Consider the following 23,495-nt stretch of genomic DNA (forward strand, 5'->3'; position numbering starts at 1 on the left):
CTCTGCAGTGCTAGCAAGAGGAGTCTCCCAGTCCCTTTTCTCTTGGGCATTGAGCTGTCCTGTCTTTACAGTTGTCAGGAGACTCTGGGACACCTAGAGACCCAAAGGGCCAGGGGAAATCCAAAGAGGAGCTCTTAGAGGTTACGGGTTTCCCAAAATTCAGTCACATGTAGCTGAAAACCTTGTTCAAACTGACATCATGCTTTGGGACTTAGGGAGATTTTCAATTCTGAACTTGGTGTAGAACTATTGCCACAGGAGATGGGAACAAATAAATGAGGGCATGACAAGAGAGGAGCATGGTGACAGAATGAAGGAGATGGTAGAGTTGAAAGAGCAGCAGGAATAACATTAAGAAGACTGGTTTCTGATCTCAGGCTTGATACCGCTTCACTGTGCGACCCTGGAGAAGTCACTTTGCTGCCCTGGTTGCCTCCTGTTTCTTCACCTGGGAAAAGAGTAGTTGAGCTTCATGATCTCTATGGTTCCCTTCACTATAAAGATTGATGGTTTTATGCTCTAGGATAGACTGATAAGAGATGGTAGGAATGAGTTTGAGGAAATCAAAAAATAAGGGAGACAGAAATGGTGAAGGGTTTTCAGCAGGGAAAGAATGATAATGTGAAAAACGTATGTGTGTGTCTTTTTAATTTGGCTGGTCCTGATTTGTAGCCTTTATAATAAAACCATAACTGCAAGTGTAGCACTTTGCTGAGTTCTGTGAGTCAATTCAGTGAATTATTGAACCTGAGGGCATTAAGGAGATCCCCAAATTTGTAGGCAGTTGGTCAGAAGTGCCAACGGTCTGGGTATCCCAGAGCTTGCAGCTAGTGTCTGAAGTTTATAGAGGATTCAACCAATGAAATCCCGCACTAACTCCAGGTGGTTATAACATCAGAATTGTACTGCAGGCCGAGCACAGTGGCTCACACCTGTAATCCCGGCACTTTGGGAGGCCAAGGCGGGTGGATCACGAGGTCAAGAGATGGAGACCATCCTGGCCAACATGGGAAACCCCGTCTCTACTAAAAATACAAAAATTAGCTGGGTGTGGTGGCTCACCTCTGTATTCCCAGCTACTCGGGAGGCTGAGGCAGGACAATTGCTTGAACTCGGGAGACAGAGGTTGCAGTGAGCCCAGATTGCACCAGTGCACTCCAACCTAGTGACAGAGCGAGACTCCATCTCAAAAACAACAACAACAAAAAAAGGAATTGCACTGCAGTATTATGGTGCTCAAAGAAAGGCCTAAGGAAACCCTTTATAGAAGTTACCATTAAGACCCAGGAGATGGCACTGGTAAAGCTCAAGGAGTAGGTAATGCCATGAGGCTTTCTCCTTCATCTCTGGAACTTCTGAGGTTCTCAGTCTTTCCTGATCAATGTTTGTACAGTCTCCCCGCTCCCCACCCCACTGCCTATTGTGGCTTTGTAAAAGCACAATCTTCTATTTATAACATCTAAAATATTCCAGACCTGTATGTACATGATGAGAAAGAATGATTCAAAGATGTTTCTGATGTTTCTCACTTGGATGGAGTTTTCAGGGAAGGATAAGTAGCTAAAGTTCAGATATGTTACTATTAGACGCCTATTTGACATCCAGTGGAAGTCACCCATAGGCAGATATTTTGTTTTTTATGAATTCAGGACAAAAATCTATCCTATAATTCAGAACAAAAGACTGAAGTGAATTCTGGCAGTTAGGTCTGAGACTTGGGTGATGTAAGCAACTTGCAGGACCTTGAGAGTGAGTGTCTGCTTAAGTTTTGTGATACAGGCTTCTCACTTGCCTCATCTTACTCATATGGAAGTTAAGCACGAATGAATGGTTCACTAAGAAGTGAGTAGAGAAGACTAGAAGGTCAAAGACAGATCCCTGAAGTCACGAACATTTAAGAAATGGGAAGCCGGGCACGGTGGCTCGCGCCTGTAATCCCAGCACTTTGGGAGGCCGAAAGGGGTGGACCCCCAGGTCAGGAGATGGAGATCATCCTGGCTAACATGGGGAAACCCCGTCTCTACTAAAAAATACAAAAAATGAGCCAGGCGTGGTGGCAGGGGCCTGTAGTCCCAGCTACTCAGGAGGCTGAGGCAGGAGAATGGCATGAACCCGGGAGGCGGAGCTTGTAGTGAGCCGAGAGTGTGCCACTGCACTCCAGCCTGGGCAACAGAGCGAGACTCAGTCTCAAAAAAAAAAAAAAAAGAAATGGGAAGGAAACCTAGCAAAGATTACTGAAAATAGGTGATTTGCGAGGTAAAGGCAAAATTGGAAAAGAATAATACTCTTGAACCCAAGGAAAAAGGAGAAGGTAGTGTCCAAGAAAAGAGCATAAGCTACGGTCAACCACCTAGGATGAGGCCTGAGAAGAGGTCACCTGGTTTGGCAAATTAATGGTCCTTGGTGGCCTTGACATAAACAGTCGCAGTAGACAGCAGAAGACCAGGGCAGAAGATAGATGTCAGCGGTGCAAGACTGAAGAGCAGGTGACCACAGACATCAAGGTGATTGCAATCAGTATTTATTAGATGAATAAATAAATAAGGGGATACGAGAACAGGTATAAATACATTTACAGATTACTTTTCTGAGACGTTTATTGGTGAAGGTTAGGAGGGGAAAGCAGCACACAAAGAAGCTTTACTTTTTCTTTTATCCTAGGGGATACTTATTAATGTTTGATGGATGAGGGAAAGGAGTCAGTGCCTAGGGAGAGGTGGAGGGTATGTGGAGTAACTGCTGTCCCAGAGAATGGAAAGTAGGTACCCTTTGTGTGCTGATAAGGACCAGGAGCTATGTTGAGGGGCTCACCCACTAGTAATGAAGCTATTGCCATTGGTATAAGACCCTACTGACCACCGGTAGAGGCGAAGGCGTTTTTCCATGGTGGGTACTTACTTTTGTGCTTACCAGAAGGATAATAATCCATGAAGGTCATACACTTTGTGAAAAATTCATCAAAATTAAAAGAAGGGGGTGGTTTTAAGAAGTTAACCTAAATAAAAGAAAATGAGAAGTTTTCAGTTTTTCTGAGAACTGTTTAATCCTTCGGAGTGTAATTTCTCAGCAGAAAGTCAGAGAGTATGCTTTTGACTGCACAGTGATTGGCACACTTAAACACCAAAAATCTTTTGTAAAATTGAATTTTTAAATTAAAAATTTAAAAAGTCTTTCCAATTACAGTATTCACTCAGATCTCAATATTTGGTATATGCACAGAGAGGGTCATTCCAAGGGGGACTAATCTTATACTTTTCCACCCTTAGAACTTTTTCCTGCTTTTTTTCTTTCATAACATTTTAATTCAAATAAAACCTGGTTAAACTGCACACCACTTCCTTCTCATAAGTGTTAAAGGACGAGGGCTGATGGCCAAAAAGAAATTAGGAGCATTATCAGTCATAAGACATCAAGATCATGAGACGCATGTGATGACACACTGAGAATGGCACGATCTCACTTTTGCGGTATTCTTGCTAAAAAAAAAAAAAAGCATAAACTTAGCCCAATAAAGAGAAAACATCAGGCCTGTAATCCCAGCACTTTGGGAGGCTGAGGTGGGCAGACTGCTTGAGCTCAGGAGTTCGAGACCAGCCTGGGTAACAATGGTAAAATCCTGTCTCTACCAAAAATACAAAAAAAAAAAAAAAAATTAGCCAGGCGTAGTGGCACAGGTCTGTGGTCCCAGTTACGCTGGAAGCTGTGGTGGGAGAATCGCTTGGGATTGGGAGTTAGAGGTCACAGTGAGCTGAGATCATGCCGCTGCACTCCCCACTGGGTGACAGACTCCACCTCAAAAAAAATATATATATATATAGAGAGAGAGAGAGAGTGAGAGAGAGAAAGAGAGAAAGAGAGAGAGAGAGAAAACATCAGGCAAAACTAAACAGAGAGATGTTTGACAAAATAACTGACAACTCTCAAGTGTCAAGGTCATAAAAGACAAGGAAAGACTGAAGTGCTATTACAGACTGCAGGAGACTAAGCAAAAACAACAAAATGTAATGTGAGATCATGCATACAGTCCTGGAACATTCAACTAAGGACCACAGTGGGAAAACTGGTAACATTCAAATAAGGTCTTTAACTAGTAAGTAGTATTGTACCAATGTTAATTTCCTGGTTTTGACTATTACACTCTTGTTATGAAAGATGTTAACATTAGGGGAAGGTAGGTGAGGGATATATGGAAACTCTATTATTTTTTCAACTTTTCTGTAAGTCTAACATGAATTCAAAGTTAAAACAATTTTTAAAGGCATAAAGAATGATTGAAGAGAGGCTGGGCACGGTGGCTCACACCTATAATCCCAGCACTTTGGGAGGCTGAGGTGGGTGGATCATGAAGTCAGGAGTTCAAGACCAGCCTGGCCAAGATGGTGAAATCCCGTCTCTACTAAAAATACAAAAAATTAGCTGGGCATGGTAGCGGGCATCTGTAATCCCAGCTACTCAGGAGGCTGAGGTAGGGAATTGCTTGAACACGGGAGGCAGAGGTTGCAGTGAGCCGAGATCACACCATTGCACTCCAGCCTGGGCAACAGAGCGAGACTCCGTCTAAAAAAAAAAGAATGATTGAAGAGGATGGGAATGGGCTATTGCTATGAGCCAGCTACGCCATGCAGGCTGGGTATGTCTTGCTGGAAGAGTGAGGAGGGGGTGGTGGTGGTGAGGGTTGTAGGCTGATGCATGAGTGTGGGAGTGCCTCCCATCTTGGCCAGCATCTACACAGATTCTTTGTCTTTTCTTTCTTTCTGCCATGTAGTCTCATTCCTTTGGCTCATCTAGCAGCACACCTTTCTTCCACTTTCTTTTCTTTCTTTTTTTTTTTTATTGAGACGGAGTCTTGCTCTGTCACCCAGGCTGGAGTGCAGTGGCCAGATCTCAGCTCACTGCAAGCTTCGCCTCCCGGGTTTACGCCATTCTCCTGCCTCAGCCTCCCGAGTAGTTGGGACTACAGGTGCCCGCCACCTCGCTCGGCTAGTTTTTTGTATTTTTTAGTAGAGACGGGGTTTCACCGTGTTAGCCAGGATGGTCTCGATCTCCTGACCTCGTGATCCGCCCGTCTCGGCCTCCCAAAGTGCTGGGATTACAGGCTTGAGCCACCGCACCCAGCCTTTCTTCCACTTTCATACCCTCAAAGCACAGCTTTTCTAATTGGCCATATCCCAGGGACAGTTCTGCTTATAGTCAATCTGCAACTTAACCACAATGTTTTCTACTAGGCAGAGCCACAGGAAAAGTCTGTCTTCTATCACTGAACTTCGCCACACTTGCTCAACTCCAATCTTTACCCTCAGTGATCCCTCACCCTGGGTTAGGAGGGTGTTGGGTAAAGAAAGTGAGGATCAATGACAGCCTTTAAAACTATTGCCCTCTGCTCCCGGGTGAACCAGCAGACTCTTCTGGTTCCTTAAGCTAGGTCAGTAGCCCCTCAAAAGGCCTCAATCCCCAAATTCCATATCCTCAGTTACCCACAAAGAAGCCTAATCATTTCCTCCTCAAGCTAACCAGCCTTGGCTCCTCCCAGAGGAGCTGCCCTGGACTAAAGCGTCTGTAGCCTAACCCAGACTGACGCCATCCCAATCTCCAACCCAGGAGCTTTATGAAACCAGCATGCCCAGTGACTCTTCTGGCAGGGTGCCTCTGTTACAGGCTGGCAGAACTTTTCTGCAAGTAGCAGCATCACACCCACCTTAACTGCTCTCTGATCTGGAATACTCTCAATTTCAATCATGCTCCGGTCACAAAGCTGCCAGCAGTTTGGTGACAGAATAACATCATTCATCTGAGCCATGTTCTGTGCAAGGCGCACATCGTCCACTGCCTGACCAATCACCAGAAAGTGGCTGTGTGTTTCATCTCCAAAGACCAACATGCTGATGTGGCCAGCAGCCAGTCCTGGCAAGAAGGCAAGGAATAGGTTTGCACAAGAAGTTCTGGATTATTTCCCAGCAGCACAGGCTCTTGGAAAAATCATAATCTTTGTGGGACTATACTATCTCAGAGCAAAATCTCACTTCTAAAACTTTACATAGGAATTATGGCATACCTCTTTTGGGCTCGGGCCTTCCAAAACTCCCCTTCTTCCAAAGCTAGAAAGTTCTACCACTAATTTTTGCCTGTCTGTAACATTTATCTCCCTACATGGTCCTACCAGTCCCCAAAGTTATTTTTACCTTTTCTTCGATTATGTATACTTAAGGGCAACAGGGAATACTTTTAATAATTCTTATTTTGGGATAATTTGCATTTTAGCAGAGATTGAAACTGTAAAAATAATCCCTTCAGGTCAAATTTTAGACAACAGAGGGTGGGGAAAAGAAGTATGCATTTGACAGTTACTTCTTTTGGGGTAACTGTCTTCTTTTGGGATGGGATGTCATCCCATCCCAACAACAGTTTCTCTCATTGTTTTTAAGTTGGTAAATGAAAGTTTTGGTACCCAAGTGACAGAAGACAGATATTGTATAACATGACATGTACATAAAATATATGTATAAATGAACTATAAGTGACACACATTTCTTTTAAATGACTGTAATACAATCAAAGTTTATTTTTTATCTTCGCTCTATGCTGTACTGATTTGTCAAGGCTGATTTCCCCCTGATACTACATACAGTTTGTTTTCTATCTGAAACACACTGATGTTCGGACTTACTCTAAAAAAAGGTGCTGGGACCCACCTCTCTAACAGCCAATCAGCATGCAAGAGGAGGCTGGGTTCCCATCATTCTCAAGAAGGATAACACATCAGACTCCTTGGGTGCTAACTTAGAAAAAATATTCAGTATTATATAACTTTGATTTTTTTTTCAACAAAATATTTAACTTCTTTGGATTTTTTTTTTTTTTTTTTTTTTTTTTTGAGATGGAGTTTCATGCTTGTAGCCCAGGCTGGAGTGCAATGGCGCCATCTCGGCTCACTGCAACTTCTGCCTTGTGGATTCAAGTGATCCTCCTGCCTCAGCCTCCTGAGTAGCTGAGATTACAGGCACCCACCATCATGCCTGGCTAATTTTTGTATTTTAGTAGAGATGGGGTTTCACCATGTTGGTCAGGCTGGTCTCAAACTCCCAACCTCAGGTGATCCACTCACCTTGGCCTCCCAAAGTGCTGGGATTACAGGTATGAGCCACTGCACTCAGCCTTATTTGGAAATTTTTAACAATATCGAAAGTGGGCCTAGGTTAAAGAAGGCTGAGAAACAGTTAATTGTATAACTGCTGATGATCCCATCAGGTATGACATGTGAGAATTCTAAGTTTTGCAAAGTTTAGTTAGGCAGAAGCTAACACTAACATCACCAACCATAACTCTAGCTGTTACTCATTACTTTTACCTCTCAGAATCTCATTTTTCATCTTTGAAATGGATACAATGATGCCTGTATCTCAGGACTGTGATATAATGTGGGTAATATTTGCATATGCGTAGTGTGTAATGTCTGCAATGTAATAAGAAAATATGTGTGATTGTTGCTATATTATATGTATAACCTTAAGAAGCCTTGTATAAATCTGGAGCCGTGCTGCAGGCTGACCTGTTAAGCTTTTCCCGCACATCATTCTTACGAGGTAGGGGGTGACCAATCTCATGCCATTGCTGAAACTATGTGATGGCAAGCTAGTCTCTATTTTGTTTTATACTGCACAACCTTGACAAGCAGCAAGATGGAATAATAATAAAAGCAGTAGCAGTAACAAAGACTATTTTGCTGAGTGGTTCCTATGCATCAACTACCATGCCAACTAATTTACTTTTTGTAATAGCTTATTAGGTAGATATTATGTAGCCCAAATTCTCTCAACTGGTATGTGAGGAAGCCAAAATTCACATTCTGATTGTCCTGATTCCAAAGTCCAGGGCATCATGGGGCTGAGCCACCATGTTCTACTACTTCTCTTTGGGAGAGAGAGATGCCCCAGGAGTCAAGACACCTATCCCAACTGCCATAGGATTTATTCCTTCTCAAATGCTTACCTATCTTGACTCGGATGTCTAGGCCTTCTTCAGACTCGTGGGTCTCAAACAATCCATGGATCTCCAGGCTACATTTAATTACCACTGTGATCATGTTTTTCAGCTGCTTTCGCTCCACCCTCCACAGGGCTAGCAGTGCATCACCTTCAGAGAGAGACATGCCGCGGGCTTTTGACCTGCCCTGGGGATCAATCTCTTTTGTATGAGATCTGTATAGAAACTTACTCATCAAGCATTCCTCAGCCTATCTCCTGGCCACTGCCTTCTCTAGGATGCCTCCTTTGTGCCCAGCACAGAAGCACAGGCATCTCAGCACTCCTTTCTTACCCCTCCTATCTTAGTAAGCCCCCATACCTGCAAATTTCAGGATGTCTCCTCCAAAAATCAACACTTCTGAGAAAAAAAACAACAACAACAAATTAAATCAAACACTGATTCCTTAAAAGCAGTAAAAAAAAAAAAAAAAAAAAAAAAAAAAAAATCATTCTTTGTTAGTGGAATAGAAACTAGGTCAAAAGAACAGTGATTCAGAGAATAGACTTATACTAAAGATCTCATCCCAGACAAGCCACTTAACCCATTTGAGTCTGTTTCCTCAAGTGGAGAATGAATACGTGGAACCAGTGTACGTCTATGCTCCATTTCTGTGAATGGGGAAAGAAAGGAGAAAGGCGGGTTGGGTTTCTGATGAGGTCTGAAGACAGCTGCCCTCTGATGAGGTCTGAAGACAGTTGCCCTCCTCCCATGATAATGGAATGCTTTTAATTAATTCATTGATCAATATATGTTATAGGCTGGGGCTTGCATAAGCATGGGTGGGTGGATGAATGACAGGACTCCACAGAAACTAGGAGTCAGGGAATGGGAAAATCACAACCATAGTCACTTGCATTTTTGGTTATTACCAACTTTGTATTTTGTTTATTTAGACTGTATGGCGTAAATGGCCATTCTCTCTTTTCGTTATGCATCATCATGGATTGGCTAAGCACCTGTTGTGCCAAGTCAGATGCAGAAAGGAATCAACCATAGTTCCTGCTTTTATGAAGCATTAAATTTTGTCTAGTGGGTAACATCAAGATATTACTAAGGAACTCAGAGCCTGATAAAACACTAGGCCAGGAGTTCGCCATAAGAGAGTAAACCGTTGTCTTCATGAATAGTTTGAATTAACAATGCAAACAAGATGGCAGGCAGAGGTTGACAAGGGGACTAAAGTTTTCAATTTACTCTAAGTGCTTCAGCATCCATCACTAGGAGACAAATTATTGAGAAGTTAATTATAAATCATTTATCTACTCATACAACAATCTCTTAATGACTATCTTTGGGTTATATAGATGCTGGCTTTTAAAAATACTTGGATAGGCCAGGCGTGGTGGCTTACACCTATAATCCCAGCACTTGGGAGGCCAAAGCGGGAGGATCACCTGAGGTCAGGAGTTTGAGACCAGCCTGTCCAACATGGTAAAACCCCATCTCTACTAAAAAAAAATACAAAATTGCTGGGCGTGGTGGTGCACGCCTGTAATTCCAGCTACTTGGGTGGCTGAGGCAGGAGAATCGCTTGAACCTGGGAGGCAGAGGTTGCAGTGAGCCGAGATCATGCCACTGCACTCCAGCCTGGGAGACAGAGTGAGACTCTGGCTCAAAAAAAAAAAAGAAAAAATTAATAAATAAAAATAGCTGGGCACCGTTGGCTCTCGCCTGTAATCCCAGCACTTTGGGGGGGTGCTGAGGCGGGTGGATCACTTGAGGTCAGGAGTTCGAGACCAGCCTGGCCAACATGGTGAGACCCCATCTCTACTAAAAATACAACAATTAGTCGGGCGTGGGGGTGGGCGCCTGTAATCCTAGCTACTCAGGAGGCTGAGGCATGAGAATTGCTTGAACCCAGGAGGCAAAGGTTGCAGTGAGCCAAGATTGTGCCACTGCACTCCAGCCTGGGCGACAGAGCAAGACTCTGTCTCTAAATAAATAAATAAATAAAAATAAATACTTGGATATGTCATATAATTAAAAGTATTACTACTACAGTTCTTTTAAAAGCAGTTTATAATTCAGCCCTCTAACACAAAATATCCCTTCCCTCAAATAGTCTGTATTAGTGAGGTTTGATTATGTTTATTTCTTCAGTTATACCGTATCATATTTCAAAAAAGACTGGTTTTATACACATTTCATGGGGAAGAGGAGGAGTGCTAAGCAATTGTACTCTACCAGGTTATAATTGACAACTACAGAAAAAACAATGAACTGAAATATTCTCAAGTCAGAAACCTATGGGAACACTTACTCTCCACTATTGCACTTATGTGGTAGTTGAGGATCTCCACCAACTGCTCAGCCCCTCTGTCCATGTACATGGCACTGCTGAACTTCTCAGTCATTGCAGTAAAACCTGGAATAAATGTGCAGCTGGTTTCTTTGGCTGCTTGGGGAAATCAAACAGAGCCAGAAGAGGACTACCCAGGAAGGCAGTGAGCCTCAGCTTTTATTTATTTTTTTTCGAGACAGAGTCTCGCTCTGTAGCCTAGGTTGGATTGCAGTGGCATGATCTCGGCTCACTGCAACCTCCGCCTATCGGGTTCAAGCAATTCTCCTGCCTCCCCCTCCCAAGTAGCTGGGACTACAGGCATGTGCCACTATGCCCGGCTCGTTTTTGTATTTTTAGTAGAGACGGGCTTTCACTGCGTTAGCCAGGATGGTCTCGAACTCCCGACCTTGTGATCCACCCGCCCCAGCCTCCAAAAGTGCTGGGATTGCAGGCGTGAGCCACCACGCCTGACGGCTTCAACTTTTAAAAACAGGCAGAGTTTCTTCTTAAGGATCTTTGTGGCTGGTCAAGTGTCAGACATGCGGCCTCCTCTATCTATTATTTTAGGGGCCAGGAAAAGGCTCCAGATATCTCTTTCTTCCAAATTCTCTACTGTACAGTGATAACTGCAACTTCTTTAACTGGGAATAAAATTTTCAGTCCGTGGTAACAAAATCACACACATTTCAAACACTTCTGAAGAGGTGGCAAGTTTATTAGTAAGATGTAAACATCATCTAGGGAGATCATTTCCTGAGGTCAGTTTTGACTGGGATGTGTGTGGGGCTTGGGGCTGGGGAGGATGAGTCAGTGAAGTTGGGGAAGAGACACAGGAGCAAAGAATGGAACTTGAGCATCTTAAAGATATGCCTATGACTGGCAGTGCTGGGTAAGGGAGGATGAGAGAGAGCCAGGGCCACAAACTATTTCCTCCCTCTTGTGTTCTCAATGCAGCACATCTGCTGTGACAGCCCAGGGGCTCCAGAATGCCCCCCCCCACTCTGCAATCAAGCTCTGCATGTGACTTCCCACGTGAGCCTGTTGCTCATCCACATTAAACAAACATCCCTTTTGCACTTGCCTGAAATATCAACAAACATCAGGACTCCATCAAAATAATTTATAAAGGGTCGCTCTGGGGAGAAATGTCCATAGACAATGAGGTCTGGTAAATGAGCTGCTATTCTGACTATGGGCCGGTCCTGGAATTCTTCTCTTGGAGTGTTCATGTTCAAGACAAATGTTCAGGATTTTATGGTGACAGGAAGCAGTCTCCAAACAGGTCTTCTAAAAAGAAAATTGAAATAGAGGAAATCTGATATATTCATTTGCTCATTTTCCTATTGCTCTTTCTCCATTTGTTTTGTTCTAACCTGCGGCCTGCTTATAGTGGTGAAAATGCCAGAGTTGTTGAGCCAAACTCCAAAAGGGCCAATTTCTATACAGAGGAAGAACCCTCCCACCCTGAACAGCTGTTGCAAAAGTGAGCACCATTACAAAGAGGCTGGGGTGAAAGAGGGTAGCTGAATGCCTCCACTCATTTGCCAGAAGGGGTAGGCCCTTGCAGGGCAAATCCAGGTGTAGGAGGCTGTTAGCTCTATTCACTCAGGCCAGACTTCTTTTTCTTCTGTCCTCATGTTTCCTTTTCCCCTCTCTCTACCTTGGTCTTTTACTTTTTTCTGTCTTTAAAAAAATTTTTAAAAAATCAAGTGTAGATGTGATTTGTGTGTGTGAGTGTATTTATATGTAAGTGAGTATTAGAGTTTTGTATATAGGCAAGAGATTAAGCCTATAAAGGTATAATGTTAAATAAATAGAAGAAAAGAGTTCAGGAGGGTGTGTGTGGGGGGGGGTGTGGGGAGGTGTGGGGGGGGAGCGGGGGCAGCTGGAAAGATGGAAGGCCTTAAGCTCTAAGTGGAAGGAAATGCTGAAATTTCAATTTGTTACCCAGTTAGTTCTGAGAAAACTAGGATTTCCTAAGGCCTTCCTGTAGCTGCCGGGGCAGATTAAATGCTCATGCCTAAATGTTGTAAAAATCGTGCTCTACCAGCCTGAACAGTAAAAGCAAACACCCTTTACTTTTTCAGAGCAATCCAAGTTACTGGAATAGGTTATACAGAAAATAAGAGGATTTGTTTTTTAAGAAAAGGAACTGTTATTTTTGGTTTACTTCTGAGCAGCAGAGAGGAACTGGTTAGTGATTTCAGACAGACATAGGTCATATTGGGATATATTAGAGTATTCAAGGAAAAAATCGAGACAGTCACTTATATCCCTTAGATTGAAGGGGAAGTATTTTAAAAATAACTCAGGGAAAAATATTTGTACATTTAACAGACGAACTTTAAAATGTATATAATATACATTTAAAAATGTATTTAGTATTCTAAAAACTGAGTGCTAAATGTTACATATTGCATAGCCTTTAAAAGGAAAAGCCCTGGCAAACTCAAATGTTAAGAAGTGAACAAAAGAAAGAAGCATATAACTAAGGTTTTTAAAAAAAAGGATAGCACTAAAAACGCAACAAAAGACCACAGCACGTGCCAGGAACAGTCAATAGATAAAATTAAATCAAAAAAATAACTGCAGATAGTAAATTTGGTGCTATATGAACTTTTAAGAAGGGTGTGAGAGGCTAGGTGCAGAAGCTTGTGCCTATAATCCCAGCACTTTGGGAGGCCTACAAAGTAGTATTGCTTGAGCCCAAGTTCAAGACCAGCTTGGGCAACATAGTGAAATCTCATTTCTAAAAAAAAAAAAAAAAAAAAAAAAATTACTGGATGTGGTGGTATGCGCCTGTAGTCCCAGCTATTCAGGAGGCTGAGGTGGGAGGACGGCTTAAGCCCAGGAGGTCAAGGCTGCAAGGAGCTGAGATCGTGCCACTGCACTCTATCCTAGGTGACAGAGTGAGACCCCATCTCTAAAATAATAATAATGATAATAATCAAAAGAAAGGTACAAGAAAATTGAATGTCCAGAATGAAAGACTTACAAAAAATGCTAAAGTTAAGAAAACCTAGAGGGATTTTTAAAGGCTTTCTTGAAAACAAAGTAATTAATAAAAGAGGAATAAGGACGAAGCTTAAGTATGGTGTTCTATACAACTTTTCTTTTGTTTCTACCTTCTCCACCATGGAGAATTGAAAAGTATAACAAGCATGGCTAGGAAAGAATTGAAATCCAAGATAAGCAGTGCTAAATCACACAGTCATTTTAAATAAATTCTAGCTAGTCCCAGACAACATATATCTACAGATACTGAAAGAACTGACAGGTATAATGTGAGTATTCTCAAAAAACCATGGAGAACAAGAGATGGGCTGGAGATGGGCACATTCTCTTCTGAATTTCAAAAGATGAGGCTACTCGTGGATCCCAGAAAACACAGACCAGTAAACATAATGTATTTGTTGAGATAATACAGGTTATGTTTCCTTAACAAATACCTTTGAAACCTCAATGGCTTGAAATCACAAAGGCTTATTTCTTGTTCATTTGTTGCTCATACTACATGTCCCTGTGTGGGTCCCTTGAAGACCCTCTGTTTTTGCCTTCACTTTGGGACCCATGCTGGAACATTCTGGTTGTCAAGGTAGTGGGAAAGAGGATGTAGTGGAGTATACTCATTTTACTCCCAGAAGTGACGTATTTCACTTTTACTCATGGCATTGACCAAAGCAAATTACATGACCATGCCTAGTTTCAAGTAGGCAGGGAAGTGCACTCCTACCATGTGCACAATAGGAAAGAGAGTTGGAATATTTGTGAGCAGCCTCAATGGTTATTTAGATTAGCAAGAGGTGATTAAAAGGAGTCAAACGGATTCAGAGCCAAGATCAAGACAACATTATTTCCTTTTTTTGGAGAGTTATTAAATTTTTAAATCAAGAGACTACTATAGACAATGTATATATTGACTTTAAGGCATTTGGCCAAATTTTTCATATCCTTGTGAGTAAAATATACAAAATTATAGGAATAAAGAAAATATAATTGGCTGGTTAACAATCACACCTAATGGAAATTGATTAGTATTCTGGTGTCAACTCAGAGGTAAGCCTCCATGGGCATGATAGAGTACTTTGATAAAGATATAACTGGAAGTACGGCCATTATGGAAAACAATATGGAAATTCCTAAAAAATTAAAAATAGAACTACCATATGATCTAACAATCCCACATCTGGGTATATTCCCAAAGGAATTGAAATCAGTATGCCCGCACTCCCATGTTTATTTCAGCACTATTCACAATAGCCAAGATATGGAACCAATCCAAGTGTTCATCAACATATGAATGGATAAAGAAAACATTGGATAATAAATACAATCGAGTACTATTCAGACCGAAAACAGAAGGAAATCCTTTCTTGTATGACAGCATGGATGTACCTGGAGGGCCTTATGTTAAGTGAAATAAGCCAGACACAGAAAGACAAAAATACTGAGTGATCTCACTTATATATGGAATCTAAAAAAGTCAAAATCATAGAAGCAGAGTAGAATGGTGGTGCCAGGGGCTGGGGTTGGGTGGGGGGAATGAGATGTTGGTGGTTGAAGGATACAAAGTTGCAATTAGACATGATGAAAAAGTTCTGGAGATCTAACCTAGAGCATGGTGAATACAGTTAATAAAGTATAATATACTTCAAAATGGCTAAGAGAGTAGATTTTAAATGTTCTCACCACACAAAAACGTTAAGTATGTGAGATGATATGTTAATTATCTTGATTTAATTATTTCATAATGTATACATATATTAAAACATCACATTGTATACCATAAATATGTACAATTTTTGTCATTTTTGCCTTAATAAAGCTGAGGGAAAATAAAATTTGAAAATATAGTGAGAGAACTAATGCACTGATGTCAGAACTAGGATCTTAATATATCGTAATCAACCAAATTAATGAAATTTCTAAAGAATAAGTGTGAAGTGCTGTATTTAGAATTTTTAACAAAATCAAATGCATAAGCACAAGGTGTTAAAAACTGGATTTACTGCAAATTAATGCTATCTTTTAAAAAACTTTTATTCAAACATAACATACATGTAGGAAAATGTACAAATCATAAGTATATAACTTGAATTACTCGAGGGTGAGCAAACCCATGTAATATCCATTCATAGCAAGAAGAAAAACATTACCAGCAGTCAACAAGTTCTTCTTATGCCACCTTCAAGTCACTACTCTTCTCTTCTCCCTGAAAGTAACCTTTCTTATTTCTAACAACATAGATCACCTTTGCCAGCTTTCAAACTTTATATAAATGAAATCATACTACATCTTTTGTGTTTGTGATATTCATCCATGTTGTTGTATATCAATAATTATTGATTTTCAATGCTATATAGTATTCCATCACCTGATTATACCACAAAACATTTATCCACTATACTATTGACCTATGGGTTGTTCCCACTTTTAGACCATTATGAATAATGGTGCTAAGAACATTCTTATACATGTGTTTTGGTGAACAGATGTATGCATTTCTCTTGGGTATATACATAGGAGTGGAATTGCTAGGTCATAGGATATACACATGTTAAACTTTAGTACAGGCTTGTCCAACCTATGGCCTGTGGCCACATGCAGTCCAGGATGGCTTTGAATGCAGCCCAACACAAATTTGTAAACTTTCTTAAAACATTATGAGATTTTTTTGTGATTTTTTTTTTCTTAGCTCATCAGCTATCATGAGTATTATGTGTGGCCCAAGACAATTCTTCCTCTTCCAGTGTGCCCCAAGGAAGCCAAAAGATTGGATTCCCCTGCTTGAGTAGATCTTGCTAAACAGCTTTCCAAAGTGATGGTACCAACTTATACTCCCTCAGGCAAGGTTTGACAGTTCAGTTGCTACATATCTCAGTCAACACTTATTTTGTCAGTCTTTTCAAGTTTTAGTCATCTTGCTAGGTAAGTGGTGGTGAGGAGACAGGCCATTTCTCTTACTGTTTCCTGTCTCTGAAGAGAAGGAGGAAGTAAAAGCTGAAAAACACAGGAATGAAGTCAGTGGCAAGACCAGCTGGCACCACTGATGACCAGGTCTGAGGTTAAAAGATTAACCCCCAATTCTAATCACATGTGCTATCTATAGATCTCAATCTATCATGACCCTTTCATGTGGAACCCCTTAGAGTTGCAAGCCCTTAAAAGGGCCAGGAATTCTTTCTTCTGGGAGCTCGGTTCTTGAGATGCAAGTCTGTCAATGCTCCCGGCCGAATAAAACCTCTTCTTTCTTTAACCTGGTGTCTGAGGGGTTTTGTCTATGGCTCGTCCTGCTACAATGGTATTTGTGGTTTTGTGTTTCCTTGTTGGTACTAAGGAGATTAAGCACCTTTTCATATGTTAATTAGCTATTTGGATGCAATGCTATTTTAAGATACATAAAAGTGTTCAAATCTAATCCAGAGGATTGAAGTTCATTGATCTCTTTAAAGTTCATTGACTCTGGAATGTGAGGAATTATGGGAGGGATTGGAAATAAGTCAGATAATCATGACATTTTAGTTAAAATGGTAGTTGTCTTCAAATATTTGGGCTGAACTGTGAAAGTTGTGGGGTAAGTGGTGGACGTGGGGTAAGTGAGGGACATGGGTGTGTATGCAAAGTGTAATGTGGGACCCTGAAATCAAAGAACAACTTCCCTACCTTCTCCTTGAGGTAGAAATTTGGTTTGGGTTAGCAAGATTAAAGTTCATGGGAAGTATGTAGTGGGAAAGGAAAGTTGGTGTGTTTTTCTTTAGTGGAGAGAGCTAGTCATCAAAGAATAAGTGACCATAAACAGTATGTTCTGTAGGCATGGGTGCTCTGAAGTGGCTTCTACAGATGTGCTGAGTAGCCAGAGAACTGAGATAGGACTGAGCAGAACTGAGCAGGACGTAGCTCTATTCTTCCCTCTCCTGCCTGCAGCTCACTAGCTCAACTTTGATTTCGTTAGCTACCAAACTTGTAAGATTGAAAGATTGAGCTAATAAAAATAGAGGATGCTCAGTTAAATTTGAATTTTTAAATAAACAATAATTTTTTAGTATAAATATATTCCAAACATTGCATTCTTTCTAGTAGCCCTACTATCAGCCTCTTCAATCTTGGCAATACCACACTCTCCTCACATGCACAGTAGAGACTGTTTTGCTAAAGTTGTTAACACTGGATGGAAAGTGGTTATATTTATTCTTTGTTGCTCAGGATCAACTAGGATCAATGACTGGCAATCACTGAAGGACAAATATAAACAATGTAAGAATGAATGTTCAACCTGGGCAGTTTTAGGAAGTATTGGATAGCTATCTACCTGTGAGGGTAGAGGTATAAAAAGTAAAGTAGAGGTTCCTCTTCAAATTCCTTTCTTCCCCGTCTAATTAGCAATAAATAGTAACTTCTCTTAAAAGGAAAATTTATTCAAAGACCTGTGCTAACATTCTTAAATATCTGCTAGCCGTAATAAAGACATCAATGTACTTTATGTTCTTAGCTCCCACAATTTAGCCTAAATATTTGCCCTAGCATGCTTATACTGGTCCAAGCAAGCATTAGGTCATAACCTGTTCCTCTTCCTTCTTTAAAAGTGTTTTTACCTTTCTCAGCATTCCACAAGTTACTTCCTCCTTCCTTTGTTCTCCTCTACCTTTGCCTCTTTTAAAAGGTTCTAAGTTGCTAGCCAATCAATCAGGACAAATACAGCATGTGAGGTCCCGTTCCAGCCAATGGAAACCGGACACAGCAAAAGGGTGAACGCGTCAGGTTATAAATGACCCTGTCTCCTTTGTTCAGTGTACTTTCGTGGCAAAACTGCTGGCGAGTGTACCCTTTCTGCAGGAAGTAAAAATGGCCTTACTAAATAAATTAAATTTATGTTCAAGTGCTATTTCTTTACGGCACTGGAGAACAAGCATTTCAAACAGAGGTGATTTTAGTCAGTGTAGAGATGAATTAGATGATTGCTAAGATTCTATTGTTTTAATTAAGGCGATGTGAATGAACTTGGACAGATTTTTCTGTTTATGATGACCAAACAAGGAAAGTAGGTGCATTTTGAGATTAAGATGGCATATGTAGATGTGAAACTAAAAGAAGAAAATTATAGGTTTAAAAGGCAGGGAGATCTAAAATGAGTATCTGGGAGTTTCTTATGAACATCCATAAAAGACAATAGAAATTTTCTATTTTTGAAGGTACAGTTTTCTGCTTTAAGTTCTGCAACATCACAAAATGATTAATGATAGCGATATTTACCCTTCTACAGGCACATATCACATTGTAAGTATAATTTATTATGACCTTTTTATATGAAGCATTCTATTGTAGGAGTTATTAAGAAATTATTTTAGGCAGATAGAGTGGAAAAGGGGTCCTTGGGAAGTTTTCGTTTTTTAAAGCATCTCCAGAAAATTTCTTGTAAAGCTCCGGCTCTTAGAGCCAGGCTGGCAACCTTTGATATGCAAATGAAGGCCATTAGAAACTGGGCCCACCCAACATGGCGATTCTGGAGGCCTTCTTGCCCTTGCCCCACATGTTCCTGGAAACATGGCCACCCCCACATACTCCCACGTGTGTAGAACATCATGGCACCCTGCATTTGCATATTAAAAGGCTAGGGTGAGAGGGCCAGCTTTTTCCAGGGCTAAGTGAATGACATGCCTGGTCAAACCAATCCCCTGAACCCTACGTAAATCAGACACTGCCTTCTCCAGCCTCTGTAATATATACCTGGCTGCCAGTCCACCCCACTGGGGGTTCCCTCTCTTGGCTTTGGAACCCCCCTCCCTCTGTCTCTGTATGAGGGAGCTTCTTCCCTCTTTCCTCTTCCTTCTTGCCTATTAAATTTTCCGCTCTTTAACATCACATCTAAACCAGGATGAGGACTAAGAACCTTGGTGTTCCTCCACTCATTGGAGCCATATCAATTCTACATAGATTGCCTCATTTAATCATCCAAAGAGCACTATGAAGTAGACCTGATTTCTATAGATATGAAAACTGAAGCACAGAGATACTAACTTGCCCTAGGTTAGGAATACCCAGGTCTGTGGGAGTTGAAAGTTCGTGTTCTTTCTACTATATCATGCTATATCCCATTCGTGTATGCTTTATAGCACTTTGGGGATGTATATGAACTGGGGAAAGGACGTATGTAATTTAAGAGCACTTTCAATGCATGTTGATGGTACCCTTATCAATTGTTTGGCCAATTCTATCACATCAAGAATAGAGCATGAACAGCATGGGTACCGACGAAGTATGGAAGCACCTTGGAATGAGAATAAGGATACCTGACTCAAAAGGCAAGCAGGTGAATGAGGCCCAAAAGATAAACCAAGAAGGATTCCTGAATGAAGAGTGTGAGTAAAGAAAACTCAGCAGTACCCAAAAATGAAAAGAGAAATTAGGGTTCAATTATATCCATCAGTTTCTCTAAATCTCTCCTCTAGAATTTCCTAATAGATTTTATATTCAACTTTTCATCTATATGTAAAGTCAGGTTTCACAGGAGTCCAAAGAGATACTCTGAGCTTAAAGGCACAGTGATATCTGTCGTGAAAGCTTGCTTGCCTACTCTAGCCATGGTAATTTTTCTTCTGAGCTATTATGGCTCTTAATGTCTGCACTTAAATGGCTTATTTCCCATACAACTATCCTTGATTATCTTTTGAATTGCTTCTATTTTGTCTTCATCTGAATTGTAAGCTCCCCGTTTGGAACCATCTTCTACATATCTTTGTTTCCTCCACAGCACCTTCCCAGAGCCCCCTTCAAGTGGTAGGCACTTGGTACTTGTTGACTGATAAAAAGGAGGGTATCATGTGAGGAACTGCAGAAAAGAGGCAAATAAAAGACAGTAAGCTAGAGAGACAGAGCATCCAGGTTAAATAAGATGAGGCAATATTTAAGCCTTCAAGCTTCTAAGCTCATGTAAAGGACTGACACAGAGGTATACGCAAACTTGAACCCTGACTTCTAGCCCCAGGCTTTCCCACTCCTCTGCACTCCAATAGCTGTCTTCTTTCCTGATGGTGGCCCTCATCTTCAGCTCTGCAACCATTCTTTCTGCTGAGACTCTTACTTCCACATACCTCCACTTCATCCAGGGCTGAGGAAAAGCCAGACCTCAATTGGGGACTAGTTCTTTTAAGACTGCAGAAGACAGGAAAGGAGGCCGGGTGACATTATTCTGAAGACAGCCGAAGTGCCATGTCTGTCTATAGCTGACCCATAAAATGACAGTTTTGTCTAACAGCCGTTTTCCAGGCCACACCCTCCTCAGTAGCTCACTGTTCCATGGGCACTGACCATGTTTCTGATTGGGTGGCACTGCCTTCCCCTCCCCCGCCAACCTCAGTGACGTACCACTGTACAAGTACTGGCTGTTTCAGGTTCTCTTATCCGCACGTTTGAGGCAACGGTCAGGGGAGACTGACATGACCCCAGAGTAGTTTACACAACTCTTCCCTTGGCCATGTGGAGGATGGTTGAAATTAGGCAATAGTTGGGTAGGTGATCATCAGAAGTATCTCCAGAGCAAGCAAACACCTAATTTTAGTCAATAGTGGTTACAGCTTGTACCAGGACTATGAAATTTACCAGTTATAATAAATTCAGTACTCATCTTCAGACATATTTGTGAGGTAAATTTTTGTTTGAAGAATTATATACCTGCCCTTTTTGACTGGTCAAGTGCACACTTTTAAACAAATTTATCCCAAAGGTAACTTGAAATCCAATGGGCACTGGATTTGAGTTTTATCTGATGTGACACTGGAAAAATGTGTTTTAAGAGGCTGGCGTGTTTTCAGCTTAAATAATGTGCTGATTTTCTAAATGTTCTTACGTATATCACAACCACAATTAACATTTAGGGTCACAGCTTTTAAAACTGGAATTTAAAAAGTCTTATTTAAAAAGCTGTGCATGTTCTTATATAAAGCGCTGCTCTATAATTAAGTTTACTGTGTGCTTCAAAATGTTGTAAAACAGTTGTCTTAGGGAGGAAAACAAGAGGGTCATTTAATTATGTTTGTTGAGTGAACCTTCTGGTGTGAGTTGTGGAAACCAGTCTTGTAATTAGAATCATACCTCATATAATTTAACAATCCCCATAGGGAGAGCTATTCTTAATAAATGCCAGTGTTTTCTATTTCTGCTTCATTACATAAACAGGCTTCAGTAGAGACCTTTGTTTTACAGAAAGGAACCTTAGCTTTGAGGTTCATCCTCGTTAACATTCAACCTTTCACTATCATTTGATAAGTTAAAAAAGAAAATGTTTACTATGAGGAAACAGCAGCACTGACATACCTTAGAACAAAGTTTCCTTAAAAAAAATGCCATACAACAAAAAAGACTAAAGAATTTATCGCTTATTGAGCATTCTCCACCCCACCTCCTACTCCTCTACCCTAAGCAGCTTCCTTTCCACTATAAAGTTATTAGTTTAGAAACTATGCAAATAGGTTAACACAGTATATCCTTTTTGTAGTAAAACTAAAACTTCCTTAGTCTAAGAAAGTACTTTCTGGGTCTACCTTCAGTTAATAAGATTACCATTTTCTGAACTTTCTTCTTGTTGCCCAGGCTGGAGTGCAATGGCATGATCTCAGTTCACTGCAACCTCCGCCTCCCAGGTTCAAGTGATTCGCCTGTCTCAGCCTCCCAAGTAGCTCCAATTACAGGCATGCGCCACTACGCCCAGCTAATTTTTTTTGTATTTAGTAGAGACATGGTTTCACCATGTTAGTCAGTCTGGTCGCAAACTCCTGACCTCAGGTGATCCACCCGCCTCAGCCTCCCAAAGTGCTGGGATTACAGGCATGCACCACTTCGCCTGGCCCATTTCCTGAACTTTATCTTTAACATTTACTGTGGACCAGGCACTATGTTAAAACCTTATCTCAATCTTTAGAACAATCCTATGAAGTCAGTACCATGATTATCCCCATTGTGTTCTTGAAAATATTAAAGGTCAGAGACAGAGGTTAACAAGTTAACAAAGTCTCACAGTTAATGTGTGGCAGAATTGGGTTGAAGCCCAGGGCTGTCAAACCTGGCATTGAGAAAGAAAACTTACATAGTGAAGCTATCAATAAGGACCTATCAGAAAGTTGTGATAAAGAATTCAACTCAACTATACTAATCAAGTGATTTGCACCACTGTGGAAATTATTTTTATGGAGTTCAGTAACTGCATTGATAGTAAGGACTTCTATTATATATATTCTTCTTACTAAGTCTTTGAGAATAGTTGTGAAACTGGTAACTAGACTATGTGTTCCAAGTGGCAATGAGAGTTTTTGACAGGATACATATTATTACTTTTGAGATGGAGTTTTGCTCGTCGTCCAGGCTGGAGTGCAAAGACGCAATCTCGGTTCACTGCAACCTCCACCTCCTGGTTTCAAGTGATTCTCCTGCCTCAGCATCTGGAGTAGCTGGGATTACAGGCGTGCCCCACCACGCCCAGCTAATTTTTGTATTACTAGTAGAGACGGGGTTTTACCATGTTGGCCAGGCTGGTCTCGAACTCCTGACCTCAGGTGATTCGCCTGCCTTGGCCTCCCAAAGTGTTGGGATTACAGGCGTGAGCCACCAAAGCTGGCCACGATTTAATTTTTAAGATTAAAAAATAGGATAAAGAGTTTTGGGGCAGAAAAGAAGCAAGTGATGGCTGTTTGTCAATGAAACTTCTGAGAAACAAGAAAGGAGGACTGCCTATGATTGTATCTAAATGCTACAATGAATTTGACAAGAGGGACGTAGGAGACCTCGCATAGAAAAGATGTTTTAATGAAAAGGAAGTGAAACACCAAGTCCACATATAAATTTTTAATAAACTTTTTGTGTCTATGTCATATTTCATGTTTTTCCTAAATGCTTAACCTAGGAAAAACATACATGTGTGCACACCCATGTCAAACACACAGATGAATTTATTTATTTATTTATTTTTTTGGGATGGAGTCTCACTCTGTCTCCTGGGCTGGAGTGCAGTGGCCGGATCTCAGCTCACTGCAAGCTCCGCCTCCCGGGTTCATGCCATTCTCCTGCCTCAGCCTCCCGAGTAGCTGGGACTACAGGCGCCCGCCACCTCGCCCGGCTAGTTTTTTGTATTTTTTAGTAGAGTCGGGGTTTCACCGTGTTAGCCAGGATGGTCTCGATCTCCTGACCTCGTGATCCGCCCGTC

At 41.2% G+C, this 23,495-nt stretch overlaps 1 protein-coding gene across 3 annotated transcripts in view; it reads right to left on the minus strand.

Annotated features, from left to right (window-relative positions):
* ADCY10 (adenylate cyclase 10) overlaps positions 1 to 21,728 on the minus strand; it is a 96,672-nt gene extending 74,944 nt beyond the window's left edge. The window contains exons 1-7 of one of the 3 annotated variants that reach the window (XM_026448490.2): positions 20,392 to 20,550; positions 11,385 to 11,590; positions 10,283 to 10,387; positions 8,341 to 8,379; positions 7,987 to 8,167; positions 5,696 to 5,901; positions 2,899 to 2,995 (exon numbers count right to left, since the gene is read on the minus strand). In XM_026448490.2, coding sequence (XP_026304275.1) covers positions 2,899 to 2,995; positions 5,696 to 5,901; positions 7,987 to 8,146 — 463 coding nt within the window. In that variant the 5' untranslated portion in view covers positions 8,147 to 8,167; positions 8,341 to 8,379; positions 10,283 to 10,387; positions 11,385 to 11,590; positions 20,392 to 20,550. Of the gene's footprint in view, positions 1 to 2,898; positions 2,996 to 5,695; positions 5,902 to 7,986; positions 8,168 to 8,340; positions 8,380 to 10,282; positions 10,388 to 11,384; positions 11,591 to 20,391 lie in introns of all 3 variants that reach the window. The other 2 variants (XM_026448489.1, XM_026448491.2) reach the window with 2 other exon arrangements.
* Between the last annotated feature and the right edge of the window lie 1,767 nt (positions 21,729 to 23,495).

This window comes from Piliocolobus tephrosceles, chromosome 1 (genome assembly GCF_002776525.5).
Source record: "Piliocolobus tephrosceles isolate RC106 chromosome 1, ASM277652v3, whole genome shotgun sequence".
NCBI lineage: Eukaryota > Metazoa > Chordata > Mammalia > Primates > Cercopithecidae > Piliocolobus > Piliocolobus tephrosceles.